The sequence below is a fragment of the Pleurodeles waltl genome, chromosome 8 (assembly GCF_031143425.1).
Source record: "Pleurodeles waltl isolate 20211129_DDA chromosome 8, aPleWal1.hap1.20221129, whole genome shotgun sequence".
In the NCBI taxonomy this organism is placed as follows: domain Eukaryota; kingdom Metazoa; phylum Chordata; class Amphibia; order Caudata; family Salamandridae; genus Pleurodeles; species Pleurodeles waltl.
The window spans coordinates 633,291,585-633,313,821 of NC_090447.1; the positions used below are offsets into that span (position 1 = coordinate 633,291,585).

General features: G+C 43.1%; 1 protein-coding gene across 1 annotated transcript in view; it reads left to right on the plus strand.

The window, feature by feature from the left end:
- MBTPS2 (membrane bound transcription factor peptidase, site 2) overlaps positions 1–22,237 on the plus strand; it is a 417,557-nt gene that overhangs the window by 98,071 nt on the left and 297,249 nt on the right. Inside the window, exon 4 of the mRNA XM_069204735.1 lies at positions 12,174–12,277. Within this exon, the coding sequence (XP_069060836.1) occupies positions 12,174–12,277 (104 nt within the window). The remainder of the gene's footprint in view (positions 1–12,173; positions 12,278–22,237) is intronic.

Below are 22,237 nucleotides of genomic sequence, written 5' to 3' on the forward strand. Positions count from 1 at the left end.
ATATTGGTTGATCTTTTGCGGGGTCAGGTAGATCCTGTGTAAAAAAAAAAAAAAAAAAAAAGAGTACTGTAGGGGGCGAAAGCAAGCACTACGCAGGATTCTAATAGGACTCCTGAGAGCTATGTCCCATTCCTTTTTGGTGCATGGGTATCCCATATCTACTTCACAGTGATGGCTTAGGGGAAGGAGCTAGACAGCTGTGTGTTCATAAAGATTCAGCGAGTCATGTGTCTGCCCAGTCCTATGACATGTAAACATTGTATAGTGAGGTGCATGGGGTACACCTGCTCTATGTCAAACCTACTGGCTCCTAATGCCTTCATCAGTGAGTTATAGAGCAGAAATGTACCTGTAGGTAGACCTTCTTTCACCATTAGGGTGTCCAGTGGGAGAAGGACATTATCTTGGTAAAGATGTCCTATTGTGTGGATCCCAGCTGCCTAACAGGTAGTCTGCTCCATTTGCGACGTGATCAGTACTCCGCAAGGAGTGCCAAGTAGCGGAAGCGCTGGAGCATATAGTTGGACAACCCTGGTGATGAAAAGACTGCGTTTGTAACTGTGGTAACCGACCTGTAACAGTATGGGAGGTGGCATCATGGTCGAGGTGCAGGGTAGGAATAAATGAAGAGGAGCTAGTGGTTCTGTCGGTAAGGCTTAATCCAGCCATCCACTGGGCCACCCACTGAAGTTGGGAGGCCAAGTAATATTGCTCAGAATTGGTCAGACCTCCCCTGTCCACTGATAAGTAGAGTTTTTGCAGTGCTACATGACAGCATGTATTGTGCCATATCAGGGATCACAGCAGTCTCTCCAGATTAGTGAAGAAGGTTCTTCTAATGTATACGGTAAAATTAGTACAATAATAAAGAAACTGGGGTAGCATAACCATTTCTGTAAGTGCAATGATGCCCGCCACTGATAGCAGGAGGGATTGCCAAAATCCTATCTGGGCTCGCAATGTTATGAATGCTCTCAGAAGATTACCGTCACAGATGTCAATGGGTGAGTGATGGACACTAATGCCCAAATATCGGAAGGTGTCAGGCTGCCACAGCAAACAAACACCACCCAGTGTGGGACATGGGTCCCCTATATTGTGGTCGAACAGAAAGAAACCGTATTTGGTCCAGTTGAGACAGGGTTGAAAACCTGTTAAAAATGTAGGCCACTATCTCCAGTACAGTTGTAAAATCTCAGAGGTATAATAAGAGTTCATTTGCATACAATGACACTGAGTGCATACCATCTCCAAAAGGGATTCCCTAGTCATGTCCATTGGCACGGAGCGCCAATGTGCTAACGGGTCAGTTGCCAGTGAAAAGGGAAGAGGAGAAATGGGACAGTCCTGATGTGTACCCCTTGCTATTGGAATAGGCTCAGAAATAAGGACACATGCTTTTACATAAGCTAGTGGGGAGGTATAGAGGACCTTGACCAAACAGATTATGCATGGTCCTAGGCCGAAATGCTGTAGGTTTTCAAAGAGATAAGCCCACTCAAGGGAGTTGAAAGCCTTCTCCAAATCTAATACCATGCAGCCGGATTGCAGCTAGTGTTCTGGGGCATATTCCATCACTCTGAAGAATCTGCACAAAGTTAGAGAAGTGTTGTGGACTATGAGAAATCCATTATTGTCTGGGTGCACCAGGGCTGATACTAGGGGTGCAAGTCAGTCAGCAAGGAAACTGGCCAGAATCTTGTAATCAGTGTTTAAAAGGGCTAAAGGCCTGTAAGATCTCAGCGCTGAGGGGCACCTGTCTGACTTTAAAAAACTTTAAAAGGGAGATAAGTAGATTTGCGCAGTGAATATGGTAGGCAGGAGGCTTGGAGCGCATCTTCATATAGTGTCAGGAGGAAGAGGCTAGGAGGCTGGCATATGCCTTGTAGAATTTGGCAGGTAGGCCATCGGGCCCGAAGTCTTACCAGTTGCTAGTGAGTGAATGGCCCTTGTATATTAAATAGTGTAAGAGGGACATATAGGTAAGGGTCACCTGGGGTATAGTTACATCAGCCAGGAAAGCGAATCTTTGCCGCGTTAAGTGTGCATGTCAACTGATATAGTGTCGAATAGGGGATAGTCAGCTCTACATGTATTTCGTTCTGTGTACCAAGTAGATCTCCACTTACTGCTCATAATTCTAATATCGGGTGTCGAGGGGTGTTTCTTGTCGGTAAGCCACACCGGTAATGATCCTTACTATCAGCTCCAGCATGGGTTCTGGCAGAATGAGCAGAATAGGTAAGACAGCGGAGTCTCTCTAATAGAACAATATGTTCTTGTCAAGAGCCCTGAAAGTGGGCCTGATGTGTGGGATTTTGTATGGTCAGTATCTCATACGGAAGCATTTCTTGCTCAACTTTTGTGATATCTTTGTCAAGTTGATGGCGAATATCCCAAGTGGTTCCAATGCATTGTCCTCTCAACATCACCTTGAAGATGTCCCATTCAATTAAGTGGGACAAAGCGGTGTCAGCGTTGGTATGTAGAATAGTCAGTGATAGTGGGATCTATGAAGGCTTGGAAGGGGGGGATCCTCAAGAGCAGTGGTTTGCAGTCACGACGTGGAGACTGGTGGAGGTGTCTTTTCCCAGTCAAAATGCATATGTTTGGGGTTATGGTCTGAGTGTGTACACCCTAAATAATCAATGTGTGTGACATGCAGGAGGACGGGGAGCCAACATTATGGTCTATATGGACATAAAGGTCATGTGGATAGGAATAAAAAGAGTAGACTCTAGTATTGGTATTCTGTGCACATCAAATATCTACCTTGTGCCAATGTCTGAGCCATGTTTCTAAGTTGTGAGCATTTGTTGTGGCAGTGGTGTTTTGGAGAGGAGGGAATGAGCAGTCTAAATTGGTCCGCAAGACACAGTTGAAGTCCACTCTTAATAGCCTGGGCAGACCACTCCAGTCCAATAACATTGTCCATAATTTATTTATGAATGTTAATTGGTTTGTGTTGGGGGGCATAGATGTTTCCCACCACTACCTGTCAGCCGTCCAGTCTACCCCTCAGTAAAACATATCTGCTGTCCAGATCGATTCTGGTGTACTCCAGCTGAAAGGGGACACCATCCTTGATCTACACCACCACTCCCCTAGCATTTATCGAAAAATTAGTAGAGTACACCTGCCTACTCCAACGCTTTTGTAGTTTATTAGCTTGAGCAGTAATCAAATGTGATTCCTGAAGTAATGCTATGTCTGTATTATGTCTATAGAGCTAGGAGTACACTGCATACCTGCGGGCGGGAGAGAACTTGCCCCTAACATGCCATGTTATTATGTTAGTGCCAGGCATGATTTTGAGGATTGAATGCTGTGCGGCACAGCCTCAACCAAAGAGGTGAATGCCACAACTGGTATAGTACGGGGCTGACTGGGCACAGGGGGAGGAGTTTAACAGTGACTAAAAGAGAAAACTAAAATAAAACTGCAACCAAACACATAATACCATTAGGGCAAAGAGGTAACAGGTGTCCTTCCAAACTAGTCAACGGAAAGTGCATTAAGTAACGGATCAACTAAGTAGATTGGATCAGTATACGAGGTGCAGGCGAGGGGAATCCTCCCCCACCCCGTCATAAGAAGTGTATTTAACATCAGACAAAGGTAAGTGTGGTGTCCATAATGCATAGCAATTCAAAGCAAGGCACCAGTCACAGGTCAGAGCAAACACCAAGGATTGGTCAATTCAGGCGACCCATCATAGTGTCATCAGAAAAGGAAACTGCTTATAGTAGGTGACATTAGATGCTGTTTGTGGCGTGACCTCAGACAGTAACGGTGCATCAGTCTTAGAGGGCCAGGTAGCAATTGAGCTGTCGTCACTCGAGGACCCCACGGAGTCTTTATTGGCCTCTGAATGTGGAGCACTGTCACCGATGATGGCTGCCATCTACAGTGCCTGAAGTCTCTCCTATATGACTTGCCCAGACCAGGAGTGGACTTGGCTTTCAGGGAATGTTCCCCCCCACAGCGCTTCCTGCGGCAGTAGACTCTACAGGAAAGTCTCAGCAGTCCATCCCCATGCTGAGTGATGCAGGGCCTTTTGTATCAATCCAGCCCCATGCCTTCTTTGGGTCAGTAAAGAAGTTAGTGTTTGCATCTAGTAGAACTCTGAGTTTGGCAGGGAACAGAAGAGAATATTGCACACCCAGTTCGCACCATGGGCACTTGACTCACAAAAATGGGCCTCGTTGGCACTCACCGCCAGTGAATAATCCAGGAAGAGCATGACACGGGCATTGTCCACTGTGAGGTCAGCAGTCCTACAAGCTTCTCTGAGGATAAGGTCACGGTCCCAATAATTGCAACACCTTGAAGACTAGTGGTCTCGGGTTGGCTCCCGGTGGAGGTGTCTGAGCAGACACTTGGTGTGCCCTTTAAACAGAAAAGAAAGGAGAGAGAGGGTTGATGGAGGGACTAGTTCCCGAACACACCACTCGATGTACGCAAACTGCATCTGGATTCTCCATGTTTTCCGGAAGGCCCACCACTCAAATATTTTTCCACCTCCAACAGCCCTCCGCATCATCGGTTCTCTCCTTCAGTAAACTTATTTTAACATGCTAGCTGCTGTATTTGGAATTCTGCAGCGTGTCTTGGCTTGGAGGGTGGTAATTGATTGTCTTTCTCACCTTACCAGCCAGCTTCCCATGGTCAGCATGAAGAAGTGAGATTAGCTGCCACAGTATCAATCTTGTTTGTTTCAGTGGGCTGCCAGGACCGAGTCCAGCTTGGCCTTCAGTGACAAGGTGCCGTTTGGGTTTTTGGGAAAGTCTATTGAGTCAGACATGGATCCGTAAACGATAGAGTGCCATAGAGGGGCTCCCATGGGGCCAGAGCATATGTGACCCGTGTGACGGCCTGCTAGGTTACTACATTGAAGGCGTTAGAGGTGTTGATAATGAGCCCACTTGCCTGTGCAGGTGTATCTACAGCATGAGCCGCTCACTATTAACTCCCAGGAGTAACGGTAGTAGGTGGATAGTTTGCACAGGAGCAATATGGTGGTGGGCTGCTACAGCAGCAGCGAGGGTTCAGATATGTCCAGGGCTTGGTTACATTTCTAAGGATGTGCAGCATGAGAGGCCCTACACAGGTGAGTAATTGTAAGACCCCATGACTTTCCTTGTCAAGACTCCAAAGCAGTAGATCACCGGGGCTGGGGACGGTTGGGGCCCCGAGACACACCTTGGCAGCCCCTGGACTTCCTGACATACACTTCCACTCTAGCACACCACTTCATCCCAGGGACCTATTATTTTATAGGCAGTGCCCTTGTGGACCCCCACTGTCGGGCTATGTCTCTTTTGGTTAATAGCAGTCCGGTCGCCACCAAGGTTCTGGTGGTCCGTGGGCCCCCTATTTATCAGTCCCAAAAGTACCATTTTGGGAAGCCTCATCCTTTTTTTAAAGTTCAGAAGCAGATATTATTATATAAATAGGGTTAGGGTATTAATTATGGAATCAAAAAGTATTTCAATAAAACCAGATCATTCACATAAGAACCTTTTGTTTCATTTCCTTGGGGGCTGTTTATTTTAACAAATCATTCTGTAGCTTTTATCTCTAGTTCTTGTGGACTGTTTCTTTTATTAAATCATTATTCTGTAAACTTTCCAATGATGCTATCTCATAAGAATTGTAGGTGAGCAGATAAAGCTAGACAAAGATCTGAAATAGAGTTAGACTGAGAGAGGTTAGGTTAGATTTGAGCTATAGCAAGCGTTTTCACAATTCTTGTAAGAGAGTGAATCACCAGAAATTCCTCAACTCCATTCTTAAAGCCTCTTGTGACCTGTTATCATCCTGGATGGGCCTCGGGCCCTGATCCCTCCACCATCAAAGAAGTTGTTACCTTCCTCTGAAAGGTCTGGTGCATCCTTTTCCTCCAGTGAGATAGACTCTGGTCACCTGCGACCACATCCTGGCCCTGGCCACATAAATGCTTAAATTAATTCAGGATCCTGACCTCCTTTATATGAAGCTCTTTCCTTACTGGTGGAAATATTCTGAGCAGCATGAGTCATAAGACTTCAAGATGTTTGTATGTCAAACCTTTTCAGTTTTCCATTGTAGCCACGTGGTCTTCTCACACCTTTGTCCCTAAAGTTGTTCAAGATTTTCTTTTTAGCAAAGTCATTTTCTCCCTGCCTTTTCAACATTCCCTTTCCTTGACTTAGGATCTCCATATAACTCTGGAATTTCACTTTTTTCTTGCTAGGGCCAAGTCTGTTTATTCTACTACCAGCTTTTTGGAACTTTTGTAGGCAGTGGCACTGGCAATACAGTTGCCAAGGCCTACATGGGCATTAACCTCCTTCATGTGTACAGGCATACTCTACCAGGGCAAAGACAACTTTGGTGACGTTTGCCGAACACATTTATTTTGCAGACATACGCCATGTAGTTACCAGGGCTCCACCATCCATATTTCTGCAGACAGTAATCTTGCATGCCTTATTCCCATTTTCCCAGAATGATGCTCGGTTTGGCTAGGAGTTATTTGCAGTTGTTTGCATACAGTGCTTGATGTTGCCTTCTCCCCCCTTTTTCATTTTTATTGGTGTACATGGATAATGGCAAAGAGCCAGCACTTCGTTACACTTAGTCTAAAGTCTCTTTCCCAATACTAGCATCCTCCTCTTGCATCCTTGGCCATCAGCTAAAAACACCCTACTGGCTGATCCCTCTTTTAAGAGTGGAATTGTGGAAATCTGTATATGTTCCTGGTAACAGAGAATCTACAAATATTGTTAGTTGTGAAGTAGTGACACTCAAAATGACTCCTCCATCACTAGGTGATCCGGATAGCATAACGCACTTTAGTAAAAGGAAACTAAAGCTTTTACTTCTTCTTTAAAAACAGATTGATGCTAGCTGTGCCAAAGTTATTATTAGAGCCTCAGTTGTAGTCAATGTCCCTCTAATCTGTTTCCTCGGTGTCCGGCAGTGCAAGTTCTCTGATCTGCAGTCAAGGCTATGTGCACCAAGGCACTGATCATGCTTGCGAGCTCTGCACTCACCAATTTAAATCTGTGGCAATTATCATTACAAACTCATGTCTACAACAAGAATAGGGTCTTGAGATAGTTACAATGTAGATAGAAACCATCATGGTGAATTGTTTATTGTTGTGGCACCTACACCCCAGGTTTAAAAAAGGCCTGGACTGAAAAGGTTGTATCGTTATCAGATTTTACTGAACATTAGGGTTGATGTAGGCAGTCAGAAGAATGAGGCAGCCATTAGTAAGCCGGACCTGGGATCTGGGCTGGACCCAGTGAAATATGCTGATTTTTTTTTTTTCCCACTGTAATTTGCTGACACAGAGACACAATGAGCAGTGGCCACAGGATGTCTGCTTTCCGTTCCAAGCAGGAATCTGCAGACAAGTGAAGGGGCATACTTATTTACAGTTCCAGCTAGTCCCAGAACAAAAGCCTCATTAAAAGGAGCTATCAGTCCTACTTATGTTCATTAATGATCCTGGCTTGGAGCTGCCTGGAATCTAATACCTAGATGTCAGTGCAGTGGAGGGGAAACAAAGGAACACAGCTTATCAAAAAGTTAAGTACTTAAGAGAAACATTTGAGGCAGGTTTTTTGACTTTGTTCACCTCTTGTATATAAGCTGTATGCATGTACTATAAGAAGGTAGGCATTAAATGTTAAGAATGCATAGCTGGGGAAACAAAAAGTCAGGAATTAAAATGTAACAGAATGCTTGGGGTTGTCTTTAGTTATAAGACTTCACAACTATGCAAGGTAAGCCTTTTTAGCAGCCTTATATGAAAATTTGAGAAAGAAAACAACAAGGTTTTGTCTCATGTCTTGCAGTTTGCATGCAGCTTGTTGATGCTGGTTCATAACTCCCTGTGCTATATTAAGACTGCAATTTATGACCTGCAAGTAATAAAACGATTTGTGTCAAACAAAAAGCCCACTTACCTATTTACATAAAGGTCAAATATGTGCTTTGCAGGAGAAACACTAACCCTCTATGAAACATTGAGTCAAAACTGTGACTAGACAAAACTTAAATCCTTCCATCAACTGCATAAACCACCAGAACTATCTTACTGTTATTACCTCGACCCGGCATCTCCGCTCCGCCGACCTCGCCCTCGCAACTGTCCTACACGTCAGCAGAACTACAACCGGCGGTAGATCATTCTTGCATCTCGCCGCCAAAACGTGGAACACTCTTCCCACCCACCTGCGCCAGACCGAAGACCTCCTTACCTTCAGGAAACTTCTCAAGACCTGGCTGTTTGAGCAGTAGCAGCACCTCCCCCACCCCTCCGAACCCCCCCCCACACCCGTCACCCCTCCCCTCCCACCCCCTCCCCCCCCCCCCCCCCCCCCCCCCCCCATTCCCCATTCCCCCATTCCCCCTCCCTCCTCAGGCCCTTGAGACCCTTACGGGTGAGTAGTGCGCTTTACAAATTCTTGATTGATGGACTGACCAAGCCTTGAGATTTGCTAGGACCACAAAGATCTCTGCAGGTTATGACTTAACCCCATAAGATGTTATTTATAGAGCTTCTAAATGAAACTCCTGCATTAGGGGTTACTGTAACAATAATTTAAAAAGTGTACCTTTCTCCTAGCAAGATTGTGATTATGTCCTCAGCTGAGGTGGCACAAAAGATCACAGACGCGCACGTCTGACTTGCTCTTAATGGCACGAGTGTGAGAAAAAAATTCTGAATAGTGAGTTTGAAATGAGTCCAGGGTCGGACTGAACAAAAAGTTCGCCCTGCCATCAAAATAAAAAGAAATCTACAACACTGGACATAAAACCGGCCCACAACCTGCTAAAAGACCGGCCCACACACTGATCTGTCAGACCAGCCCATCGGGCGATGCCTAAATGCCTTATAGGCCAGCCCGACCCTGAGTGAGACCTCACTTTTTTAAATAGCTGCAGCACAAAAAGCAGTGTTTCAAGATCCGTCAGCACACGTTTATATGGAAACAAAATCCGACTTGTGCCTATCCGCCCTGCCTGCAGTCGAATACTTACTCATCAATAGAGCAAACGTAGACAAAAGTTTACTACCGTGATGGTTGATGAAAGGACCTGACTTCGACTAGGCTGATGGCACTCCTCCTGCCCTGACTTTAAAAATTATTGGAAGGGTGTGCCACCCCATACAACCCACCGAGCTACCTCTGCTAAATGTGGGCGTGGCAGAATAGCTGTTCTTCCGAGTTCCGACCAGGCTTGAAAAACAGTGCTGCGTACGTCGCAAGAAAGTGACCGTTATTGCGTTTTGTGGCGCGCTCTTGTGTTGTATTGAGTATGCAGCTAATGAATGTTCTCTTGGTCACGTTCGTGTTTTGGGAGTGAGTTTGTGTTGAGAAAGGTTGTGTGCGCAAGCGCGCATGTTAGATGGGACCATGGCCCTTTCTGTGGCACAAATCGAGGGCCCACAGTGGTATTTATTTATTACATATAACACCCATTATCATTTCGTCCTGACAAGTTTACGGCAGGGTACAACTTCAGTTTGGGTAGTTTTTCCAAAAATGAATCAATGGCCAGAGGCATATGTTAAATGTTCATGGGACGGAAGATCAACTGGAAGCACTATGAGCTTTATTTTATTTTACACTTTCTACACTGAAATTATGAAATTTTAAGTAAAGCCTTTGTTTTTAGCCAATAATATTGGGAACTACAGTGAAGCTTATTTATACATTTTTTTATTCCCTGGAGGATTCAAACACGTGTTTCAGAGTTGCTACCTTTATATGGAAAGCCAGTTTTTACTACGAAACACCGTAATTATATGCATTAAACTACTTCCTTGACATCATATGTGATTCTGATGGCATTTTTTTTTATGTATTCACACTTTGGATATAGTGTCCCATTGTAGGGCAGTGGCCTGGTAGTCTAGCCTTAATGTTCCTTTTTCATAAAGGTATTATCGTGATGATGAGTGATTGAGAGATAATCACTGCAGCTTTAAAATCTCCCAAAGTTTCGTTGTATTAGGCTTACCTCTTTATTTTATATCAACATAGCGGACCCTAGAGGTTTAGTCTAGTGGTTAACCTTCTGGCTTTTTAGCTCCAAGTCTTTCTGAAATTTATGGGGTCAGCTTAGTATGGTACTCACATTAGTCAATGCTTAGGGCCTGATTTCGAACTCAGCAGACAGGTTACTCCCTTCACAACAGTGACGGATATGCCGTCCTCCAAAATCTAGATCTCATTATCTTCTGTGGGATTATAGCTTTCGGTGGACGGAATATCCGTCACCGTTGTGAAGGAGTAACGCATCCCCTGAGTTCTAAGTCAGACCTTAAGTCTTAATTGGATCCAGTTAAAAGCCCAAATCTGCAGTAACACTTTATGACCATGTGGGACTGGTTTACACGTAAGAAACTGCATTAGCATTTTACAGTGGCTGGCCTTATGCCCTGCTACTGTAGTTTCTCGCTGCCGTGAGTTTTTTCCCTTAATGATGATAAGTTTGGAAAGTCTTATGAATCGCGTGATATTCTGCATTTATTGCCAGTGATTTTATTCTAGTTTTATATTCTATATTTGTTGTCTTTTGTACTCCTTATCTATGGTGCGCTTTGAAATGTTTGAATGAATCGTGATATACTCTGCATTTTTAGTTAGTGTTTTATGCTAGAATAATGTCGATATGATGAAGTATTTTTATACGCTATGAAATTGTTGTGTTCTTTAATGGTTTTACTACAAAACCAAATAAAGATTTCTAAATCGAATCAGTTGTTAAATATCTCAGTCCAGTGACTCGCCATATGCCCGGACAGCTCACTTGTTGCCTTGGTAGTGAGACCTCAATTTAACTTGGTCAAATGTAACCCACTGCTTTTGTAACTAGTATTAAATGTTCCATGGAATAACGATGGAAAGACATCTACAATAACAAAAATGTCGTTTTTTAAGACATCCAGGAACGCAGAGGGAAAACATATTATGGGATCGTACGATATTATGGGATAGTAAGAAGTTGTACAAAGATGTAGATGCTTCTCATTCCGCCATCAACTTTCAAGCAGGAGAATGTCTTTAATACAGTGCTTAATTTGTGCTTATTGTTTCCGGTGCTGAGCACCGGCACTTATTTTTGAGGGCTGGAGCTTACTCTTCTGCCTCAAGCATTTTTTGCGAGCAAAAGACACATATGAGAAAGACGGAGGAAGGGAAAAACGAAAAAGCGTCACAAAGGGAGAAAGTAGAAAGCTGCTAGAGTGAGCTGAAGGGGCAGGGAGTGGCTTTATATGGATTAAAGAGGCCAGAGATGGTTTCAGGATTACGCCGCCTCGGGATTCCGTGCTCGTACATTTAATTGCAGCAGCCGCGTGCTTCAGCGAAGGCTTTGGGCACCGCACGTTTTTATTTACAAATTAAGCACTGCTTTAATATAAACTGTTAGACCCTGTACACTCAGCATTGTCTCTTCTCCACACTTTCACCAAAGGCACTGAGCAGCCAATTTACTACAGTTTGTTTTATAATCATATTTTTAAATTGATTCCTGAGGTGTTTAAGCACTTTATTTAGTTGTAATATTTGATATCTGAAATCATGCTGGCTGCTGCATGGAGAGCATCTTTGGTAGGGGCAGTTTGGGTGGCAGAGGGCGTTGATGAAGGCAGATCGCATCATCTATTCTAGATAAGGTCATCCTTTTGGGATGAATGGCTTGATAAATTTAGTTGGAAGGGGTTGCTGTTGCACGTTACTTTAACACAACTCCAGATTCAGTTGTCAAGGGCGAATCATAATTATTTGGCACTATCGATAAATCTCTTGGAGGTCTAATTTCTGTAGATGTTCTACCATGAAGTACTATTACTAAAGGTCAAATAAATAGCTGGTTAGGGATGCGATTAAACATACGTATTATAACAAGCCTGAAATGCGAGCAACATGAATAAAAGTCTGTTTTACAATCATGGAGAAAACCAGACGTTAGCTTTTATCTGTAAAAACATGAATTAGTGGTTCTCATAAGCAAAATAGAACAACCGCTTGACATCCGATAGGTGAAACGAAACCGAGGCTCTTGGCCAGGTGTTTAATTTAATGGCAAGACAGTAACACGTGCAAGCTCAGTAATCCCCTCTGGTGTCTTATTGTAGTGTTCTGTTGCTATTCCAATGTCCACAGGTGCCTGGTGTCAATCTGCCCATCAGCCAGCTGTCATATTTCTTCTCTGCGATCCTCATCAGCGGTGTAATACACGAAATTGGCCACGGGGTGGCAGCGATAAGGTAATTTAAGCCTCTCTTCTCTTTTAGTACAACAATGCTAGCTACTTTTGAGTCTATCTTTTACAGCTTACATGCTTTTTTGGTCGAAGTGTATTTTTTCTCTGTTACTCATAATACCTTACAAAGTTACCGCATCTTTGGGTCTGATGCAGTCTGTTTTATTATGCTCTGTTTAGGGTCCACCTTATATGTGTTCAGTTTTGGATGAAGGTGTGTCTTAATGAGAGGGTTTGGCTCCTTCATAAGTATCCATACTTCTTACTAGTAGCACATCTAACCATCGTTTAGCTCATCCTCTTAGAACCTGCAGTCTACGTTCCAATGTGACCTTGAACGTCCAGGACTGTGCTCTAGTACACATTGTTTTTTGTTATCTACCAATTTTTATTATTTTATGAAACGACAATATTTAAAGTAGGATACACAGTGCACTCCTAGTATAGAAGTTCTTCCCGAAGATTGATAAAAAAAAGTATTCGAAGAAAATTAGTCTGAAAATTGTTTATCGTGTGGTTTATACAAACCATAACAGTGAGCAAAAAACGACAAAATATAGAGTGCATGTTAAAGTACTTAAACATGTTTTCCTCTGTGAATGCATAAAAAAAAAAAGAAATGTGCATGTTAAAATACAAAAGCCATCGTATTTATGTCCCATAATTCATACGGCTCTCTCACTCATACATATACTTAAAACCAACTCAGTGTGTCAAACTGTTAGAATCTAAGTGTCATGTGCTTATGAAAACCTATCAATTGCCGTTATTGCAATATACAACATTTAAATCCTTCCAAGTCTACCGCTTGTAAAAATTTACAGGATACGTTACTAAGTACCAGGTACATGAGAAAAAAAAATAGTGTGATTGATGAAATACACAGGCAAATCATCTTCATTCAGCCTCATATCTATTTCAGTCAGCAACGTTCAGAAGTATGGCTCTGCATCTTACAGTATTGCAACTCCGAAGTAGAAATAGCCAACTCTTATATTTCGTGTATCATTGGACCCTCAAACTCTCCCTCAGACATATTCCTAGAACCATCTCAATGTGTCACAGTTAAGAACGAAGTGCCTCGTGCTTATGTAAACCTATCAATTATCGTTAATACAACATACAACATTTAAACTCTTTTTTTCAAGTCTACCACTTGCAAAATAAAAGGCTACATTATTAGGTGGCAGGTCTATATAAAGCCTAGAATGTCATAAGTAATATAGTTTATTCCTACATCTGTTGATCGCGGTCCCAGTCCCATAACCAGTGTCAAAAGAACATTCGTACTGTTAAGTAGTGGGCTTTGTAGAGCCAAATTCATATTCTGTAGTTCAGTAATTTTTTAATCCAGATATTTAAGCAATCAACAAATTAGCTGTTAATCAGTGCCATGCAAACAAACAAACATACATTGCCTTATTAATAGACCTTGCGTCCAACCGGTTAAACATGGACGAAGAAACTTTTTTCTAAGATGCAGAAGATGTGGACTGATACAGATAACATGTGCAAGTGACTCCTGGCAATACCGGTACCCTCTTCAACACTAAAATAACATGTTGCACTTCCAGGATGCTGTGAGTGGCAGCAGTAAAATCCTCAATCTAATATATTTATCTCACGTGCCATCTTTCATGTTGAAAGTGAGATAAGGTTAGGAAGAAGGCAATGTGTAAGTTGATATGAGAGGCTGTGTTTTGAGGTATTTGCCCAGCACCTCACTATTCTGCGCTATGAGTTCTCCCGTACTGCCAACTTTGCTTGGATTTTGAAAAGGGGATACGCAATGTAGTTGTGCCAACGGTCCATTAGATGGAATTCTCTTAGAATTTTCTCAAGGTAGGGAATGCTATTGGCGGTGTATATTTAAGATTAGTTTCCAACTCTTTCCAGATCATTTTTTTAATGAATCCCCCGGTGCCTTTTCAATAGTTGATGAATTGTAGGTCTGATGAACTAGATAAGTTAATCATGCCAAATGCCAATCTGAGTTGACTCTTTGGTGAGTTCTTAGGTACTCTAAACACAGTCCTAATTGCACCAGATTGCAATTTCACAAGGTCTTCGTGCAGTTTATAGACCCAAACTGGGGACCCCTAGAGATTGCTGGCTCTAGCTTTCCTCTATAGGCTTCTAAAATACAAGTTCCCCTGAGGCTACTTCAGCTTCAGTTGTTTTTCTTTTTTATTCTTGTTTTCTGTATTGAGATTCTAATAACAATCACAGGTGAGACTCCCACACATTGCTGTACAAAAGCCAATATACAATAGAAAGAAACTAAATGAAGAGATAACGAAACCAAATGAGAAGAAATATAACAAAAGTGGAAAAGCACCATGAATCATCACATGCATCAAGTGCAGCGCATAACTAGAAACATAGTACTGTTTGGCTTTACCCTTACCAGTGTGTTAGTCTGGAGGAGTCTGAATGCGTTCAGCAGGTGTTGCAGGGTATTTAGTTTCTTTAGCTTTCACCACAAGATTCCACAATTAACCTTGTCAGCGCAACACTTTGATCAAGAAACCTTACGGGGAGGGGAGTTTTATATGGTATTCCTTTCTTAGCTAACAATTTAATAACTGTTAGGTTGTCCAAGGTTTTACAGCCTTTTTGGAAACCAGATTGAAAATTGGTAGCATGTTGAGATTTTTTTTCCCTCTCTTCAAGTTCTATCAATAACATTCCAGCAAAGATCTTAGCATCACTATCAAGGAAAGCCATAGTGCTGTAAGTCTGAGGATTATTTTCAGACTGCTTTTTATGAATGGGATGCAGTATTGAGCCCCGCCACCTATCTGGAATATTTTTGGAGACTCAAGTGGCTTTATATTTGACTAATAGAGGAGCGCTCCAGAACTCACAATTGTGCTTAAAAACTGCCAGGGATACTCAATTTGGGCCTAGTGTGCCAGTACTCTTTAAGAGAAACTGAGTTTAGAATATCTTCTTTTGCTATGTAGAGTATGATCGTGGAGGTGCCACTGAAGGTGATGTTACCACTATTGTCTTAATTTCTGTAGGTTGCTCAATCATCTGTATCGTTGCAGAATGAAGCTTGTATACCTTCTGTATCATTTCATCATAATATAATTGCGACAAACACATTGCTCTGCTATAGTTGATGCCCACAGAGACTGCTGCCATCAGTTTTTCTCCCAGGGAAGATTTCCACCAACCAACCAAACATAGGTTTTCATGCGTTTACTTGGACAAACACTTTAATCTATAGAAGAGATTTCTCTTAATTCATCGTTCTAATGAACATTTAACTGTAATGTTGCTACATGTGGATGGTGATCACTTTTTGCGCAGGGATGTATTTGAAAATAAATTATCTGCTTCATGCGTTTGGGAGACACTACTGTATGATTGAGCATTGTGGCAGAACTAACCATTTTATGTCTAGGCACTGCTGGAATATCCAGGAGAAAACGTCCTTTCAGGTTAAACACCATGCAATTAAAAGTGCGACCCAGAACTTCTTGTACTTTTGTAGGATCTGACTGAATTTACCACAGATTCCGGGATCTTAACGAAACAATTTAATGCACTTAAATTTGGCTCCTTTAAGCATGCTAAAGTGAATACCTGATTCAGGTCTCCAGTTACGATAAACTCACAAACAAGCTTGACCAACTGTTGGTCCTTCAGATGCAGCAATAGTATTTCCTGTGTTTATCTTTTTCTAGCAGGATCGGGGGAATGCAGATTAACTATCCATGAAAATGTAATATTCCCACGTTTGCCCCCAAAATTGCTTTATGAACCTTGACAGCCTCTATCCATTTGGATGGACTCTTCATTTTTCATGCATCCTTCCATTGCTTATCACCAACACAAGGGTGGCCAGGAGATTTCCCAAAATGAGCAGTGTCTCTCTTTGCAATTGTGTTTTCAGTACCAACCAACATGCAGTCTCCCTTGCAGACCCTATATCTTTCAAAATGCTTAACAAAGTAAAAAGTAACTTTCTATAATTATGAAATGAGTGATAATATTTTGGACCAATATTATGCTATGATGGGCATTTCAAAATGACGTAAAAAAAATAATTTTCAGTAGAATTACAGGGAAAATAAGAACGTGAGAAAATCTTGCCAGGATCCATAACATCCTGACTGCCTCCCACCGGTTGGGGAAATTTCAGTTCCATATATATGGCCACCATATAGCAAGTCATGCAACATCAGGATTTGAGACCCAGTCATAGAACCAGAGGCCCATCATGCCCATATCCTCAGCATAAGTGGATTGGGTGCATTTATGGAATGCGGGGCCAACGTACCCTCCCTATAGCTAGTCATTCAGAACCAAGATTTGAAGCCCAGTAGTAGAACCAGAAATCCGTTGTGCCCATATCCCAATGAAAAGTGCATTGGATGCATTTATTGAATGTTATTGATGGGGTCCAGTTCTCTCATACAAAGGAATGTCCTCTGGCTCTCAGATATGTGAACTAGCAGTGAGACATTTTGCAATGTAAACCTCGCCTGGACCAGCATTTTAAAAAGGGGCACTATTCCTAACTTATTGGACAAAATATTAGACCTTTTTCTTAAGTCTTTGTGTATTTGGGCGAGCAGTGAGGATATATTTAGGATCTATGTGTTCTCGGGTTCTCACGCTGTGTGAATGCCAAGGTATTTTAAACTGAGTTTACGATAACAAAAGTGGGATTGACATTCATCTGCCTCTACACCTCCCCTGATGTGTATGAGAAGCAAGTTCATCCAGTTAACTTGCAGATTGGAGGCCAATCCATATAGCTTTAACGTATTCAACAGTCAGGGTCGTGGGAGGACTGCCCAGGATTTTGGCATAGATCTTGATCTCCGTAATACTGAGGAAGATTGGCAGATAGGAGGGACGTGGCTCAGGCAGGTGTCCTGATTTATGAATGATCACAGTTGGCAGTTCAGGCTCTGGTGGAAATTGCCCTGTTTCTATGACCTCTTGATATAAGTGCAGTAGGTAGGGAGAGAGTAGCAACTTACGTTTTCTCTAGTATTCAAGTGGAAATCCTTCAGGTCCAGGAGTTTGGACTGGTTGCATATTGGAATGTCCTCCTCAATTTCTTTTACCATGATACGTTGTTCAAGCTCATCTTTGTCCTGTGTGGTCAGTCATAAAAAGGGAGATCGTCCATGAGAGGGTTAAACTGCTCACGTTCAGAGCACTTTGTGTGCAGAAAGGTTTTGGTAATAAAAGGCAGAGACTATCTCCATTGCAGTGTCAACCATCCTCCCATCTGAATCTACTATCTTAGAGATAATCCAGAAAAGGCCATCTTTTGTTGCCAGCCAATAAACCACATTGCATAGATCTTTCTCAAGAAGTTCAACGTTCTCACTCACCTCTTCTGTTTTGGCCACATGAGCCATAGTAGAAAATTGGATTGCTTGTAGTATAGTGTCTGTTCTGGTTGGTAGTGAAGATTGTTGACTCAAGGTTACGCGTACATATGGCTCAGGCATATGCAATAGCAGGGTAGCATACTTATCCATTTTCATTTGCGCCTGGAAGGATGTAGGAAGATCTCTTGCTATGGTGACAATGACTTAGACTCCCGGGACACCCAGTCATTGGGTTTGACACCAGGGCCCGTGTTAGATAGGGAGCGCACTCTGTTTGCACCACAGCGCACCTTAAAGCAAGTGCGCTGGGTGAAAACATGGAAAGTGCGCCCTATCAGGAAGAATGTGCTGACCTCGGGCAGCCACAAACTCACGTGGCTCCCAGGGCAGTGCATTTAAAAGAAATATGGAGCAGCGGTTTAAAAGCTGCTCCGTGATTCTCTGTGCAGGCAGCAACCTGCCTGCACTTTTAAAAGGGATTAGAGATCCCTTTGCAGGAAAAGGTGCAGTGAGTGACAGCACCCGGCTGCAGTAGGATGTCTGGTGGTCTGTGGAAGCCTCCCTTCCTCCCATTAGAAGGCTGCATTTAGAGGTGCACCACCTTTTTGTGGCGCAATTGCAGTGCACCTTCTAAATGCATGTTTGCCTTTGCACCCATGTCGGTAACACGGCGTGGGTGCAGAAACAAAGGGATTCTCTCATTTGCATGGGGTCATGCTCCCTTGCAATGAGGGAATGCCCTCCAATGATAGTGCTGGTGCTATATGTGCACCTGTTAAAATTTTGTAATACCAAAGTTCCCCAGGGGCACACAAAGCGGGCGTAAATACCCTTTGTGCCCCCAGGGCATTTGGATAATACAGCCCCAGGTCAGGTCTCTTATTTCTGCGGCTGTAGGGGCTTCTTTTTGTTTGGGAAAAGCAAGGCTGAAAGTCCGTAGAAGGCATGCACCTGTTACATGAGGTGAGCTTGTAATAACTGTGTGAGAGGATACCTAGGTAAGAAAATTTCGAAAATATTTAGGTTAAGGATCAATGTGCTTATGTGTGAGATAACATATTTCTGTTGCAAGTTCTAACAGTGCTAGCTGTGAACACACAAGACAAAGTTCATAGGATGAAAAGATTTGAAGCTATTCAGTTGTACTCCTATGCATCTACTGCATCAAAGATCAGTTGTTGGTGGGGCTCAAGCATTGGTACCTATTGGAGACATGATGGAATGTATATGGAAAGGCATTATGTGGAATGTTATTGGCATTAACATATATCCTAAGAGGTAAATAGTGCGTTCCTACTTGAAGAGACACAGGATTACAATTGCAAGATACACATTTGACTAGAGGAAAAGGCTTGTAATAAATGGTGTGGTCAGCTATACATGGTGGCATACTCCTCATATGAAAATGGGTTTGACCTGGGTCGCCACAGAAGTTTGTACCTGTCATAAAAAGTAAAGGTGGATAGGGAAGGGAGATATGTGCCGCTGCATATTAAGTTAGACAGGAAAGACCCGTGTTTCAAATGATGATAACAAAAACAGGTTTTATGGTCTCTTTAATGCTATGCTACCTTACATAGGCCATGACATTGTTTGGACAGGAGATATTAACTGCATTCTGGATGATCAGTTGGATAGATTTTCATCTAAAGATGGAAATGCACCTGGAGTAACTGAAACGTTGAGAGAAGTTATGGATAATATTCGTAAGATTGATATTTGGAGAACACATCACCCGACTGACTGTTATTCATTGACACATGACACCAATAATAGGCTGAGTTACGCATGGTTGATCAAGAACATTGGATAAATGCAGAAATGCTTTGTATATCCTTTAGTTAGTGTCCGATTGTTCTTATTACACTACAGGTGGTAAACAAACGAAAGTGTATAACTAGGATCCCCAGAATGTATTTTAAGGCAGAGTCACTCCTAGATCCAGTGTGTTCCTGGACAGGATATGAGACTACAAAACAGTACTTTGATCTAAACTGGGGATTATTACGAATAGGGCCAAAGTTGTACTCGGGGTACCTGTATGGCTAGAACCTATGATAAAGAACTTCAGCATGAATGAAAACTGACCGATCTGGAGGAAGAATTTTAATAATTTGGAAAAAAGGTGTGTTGCTGAGTCTGGTAAGAACAGTGGAAAAGGCAGCAGTTTAAGCTTGAATATGAAACATACGAGAAGCACAGGATTGATTTATGAATACAGACAGCAGCTCCACAGAGAGGGAGACAAAATGGAGTGGCTGTTTGCCTGATATTTAAAAAAAGGGAAATCCCTACAAGCAAATACTTCATTTTAGAAGGAGACAGTAGGGAAAACAGTGTTACCTTAGTGGGATAAAATTGTTACCTTAGTGGGAATTATTAGGATTATAAACCGGGACAGAGGTGGTGAGCCAGCAGAATCAGTTACTTTTTGAGATCATCCTTCCCAGACCCTGATGAAGAAAGTGAGATGACCTACTGACTTGGGACGAAGTACTGGTAGCAGTTAGGGATATGTTGAAAGTATAAACTCTAGGGAGTGATTGCTTCTCAGTTGATCTTTATCAATCCTTGGTTGGAACTCTCTGAGAAATAGTTGCAGGTGTTTCTGGGGATGGGTGATTTGCAGGTGTTTTTAACCTCTAGGAGAGAAGCACTGATAATCTGGATCTTGAAACTTGACAGATCCCTAATGGATGTTGCGGCATATTGCCCATTATCTATGATTAATGCTGCTGTTAGAATTCTAAGTAAAGTTCTGGTAAATAGATTAACACCAGCAATAGAGAATTTAGGGCCCAATGTATTATTCCCATCTACAAACCAAGGGTGGAATCTACACACCGATTGGTTTGCAAATGGGAATGCAGTGTGCAGCACAACTATGTCCTAACAAGTCACATCGCAAATTGTTTATTTGCATGGGGATGGAAAACAACCTGTCTAATGAATTTTCATCAGGCATCTCGCAAATTGCGACCTCTGTGATTGGCCACCAATGCAAGAAAGGAGGCCTGTAAGGCACAGCATAACTCCCCCGTGCATTTGTTTTCCAAAATGGGTAACTTTGTTTTTTCCATAAAGCAGCCCATAAACGTTTAAAGGCAAATTGGTGCTTTAAAAGAATGTTTGCTGTTGGAAAGACCTTGAGAGGGAGGGAGCATGCAGTGACTCTTTGGAACACTGCCTATTCCCCGAGAGGCCTGTGGCATGATTTCAAGAACACCTCTGCGCCAGGATACCCTCCTGGGTTCTACACTTCTGCGTAGCATAACACTTTGTGAATTTAGAACTACCCCGATGCGGGGGTAGATAACTAGCAATGATTTGCAACGACATTTGCTGACACAAATCATTATTACATATTTTTTATAATCAGAAATATGACTTGGAGGTGGGGTGGGAGTGGGGGCGGCACCTTTCATGCTATCTTCTATTTGCAATTTGGAAAGGCTACCAAAAGCCCTTTTGCCAGTTGTAAAGATTTTCCTGACTTGTTAAAGGGGTTTTGTACATTAAGAAAAGTCCTGTTGTGATCGTTAACTCTGATTTTGGAAATTGCAAGGTGTGGGACCACAGTAGTGTTTTGTACATTCATAGCTATTCGTCGGAGGACAATATTGTGACTTAGCAGTGCAGGAGATCAAAATGTTGTTTGGCACAAAGTTAGGAGTATGTATAGATAGTGAGGGAAATGATGAGCTGTGGTCTGCTCTACTAAGGGGATGCAAGTGCTGTATACAGCATTAAGGGGGTCATTCTGACCCTGACGGTCAACGACCACGGAAGCACCGCCAACAGGCTGGCGGTGCTTCCTGGCCAATTCTGACCGCAGCGGTAAGGCCGCGGTCAGAAAAGGGAAACCGGCGGTTTCCCGCCGGTTTTCCCCTGGCCAAAGGAATCCTCCATGGCGGCGCTGCTTGCAGCGCCGCCATGGGGATTCCGACCCTCTTCCCGCCAGCCTGTTAGAGGCTGGCGGGAACGGGTGTTGTGGGGCCCCTGGCATGGGCAGTACAGGGGCCTCGCAGCAAGATTTTCAGTGTCTGCTTGGCAGACACTAAAAATCGAGATGGGTGCCACTGCACCCGTTGCACCCCAGCAACTCCGCCGGCTCCATTCGGAGCCGGCTTCATCGTTGCTGGGTCTTTCCCGCTGGGCCGGCGGGCGGCCTTTTGGCGGTCGCCCGCCGGCCCAGCGGGAAAGTCAGAATGACCGCCGCGGTCATTTGACCGCGGTGCGGTCTTCTGGCGGTCTCCGTCCGGCGGGTGGCGCCTGCCGCCCGCCGGGGTTGGAATGACCCCCTAAGTGTTGTGAAGGCAGATTGCACAGAATCAGACTGTTGGTCATGTGAGAAATGCATGAGGAGTCCCCTTTTTCCACTTCGTTTCACAAACTGCGGAGCTACTAGGGAGTTGGCTGAGAGCCTCTATGCAAGACTCAGTTGTTAGGGACACTAGTCACATAGTATGAAGGTGTGCAGGTTATAAATGTGTTTATTTAAAAGACCCTGAGCACTTGTTGGCAGTGTTTTAGAGAGAAGTGACCCAATTTGCAGAGTCACTCTGACTGCATGAATTGGAGAGAAAAAAAAACATCAAAATTGA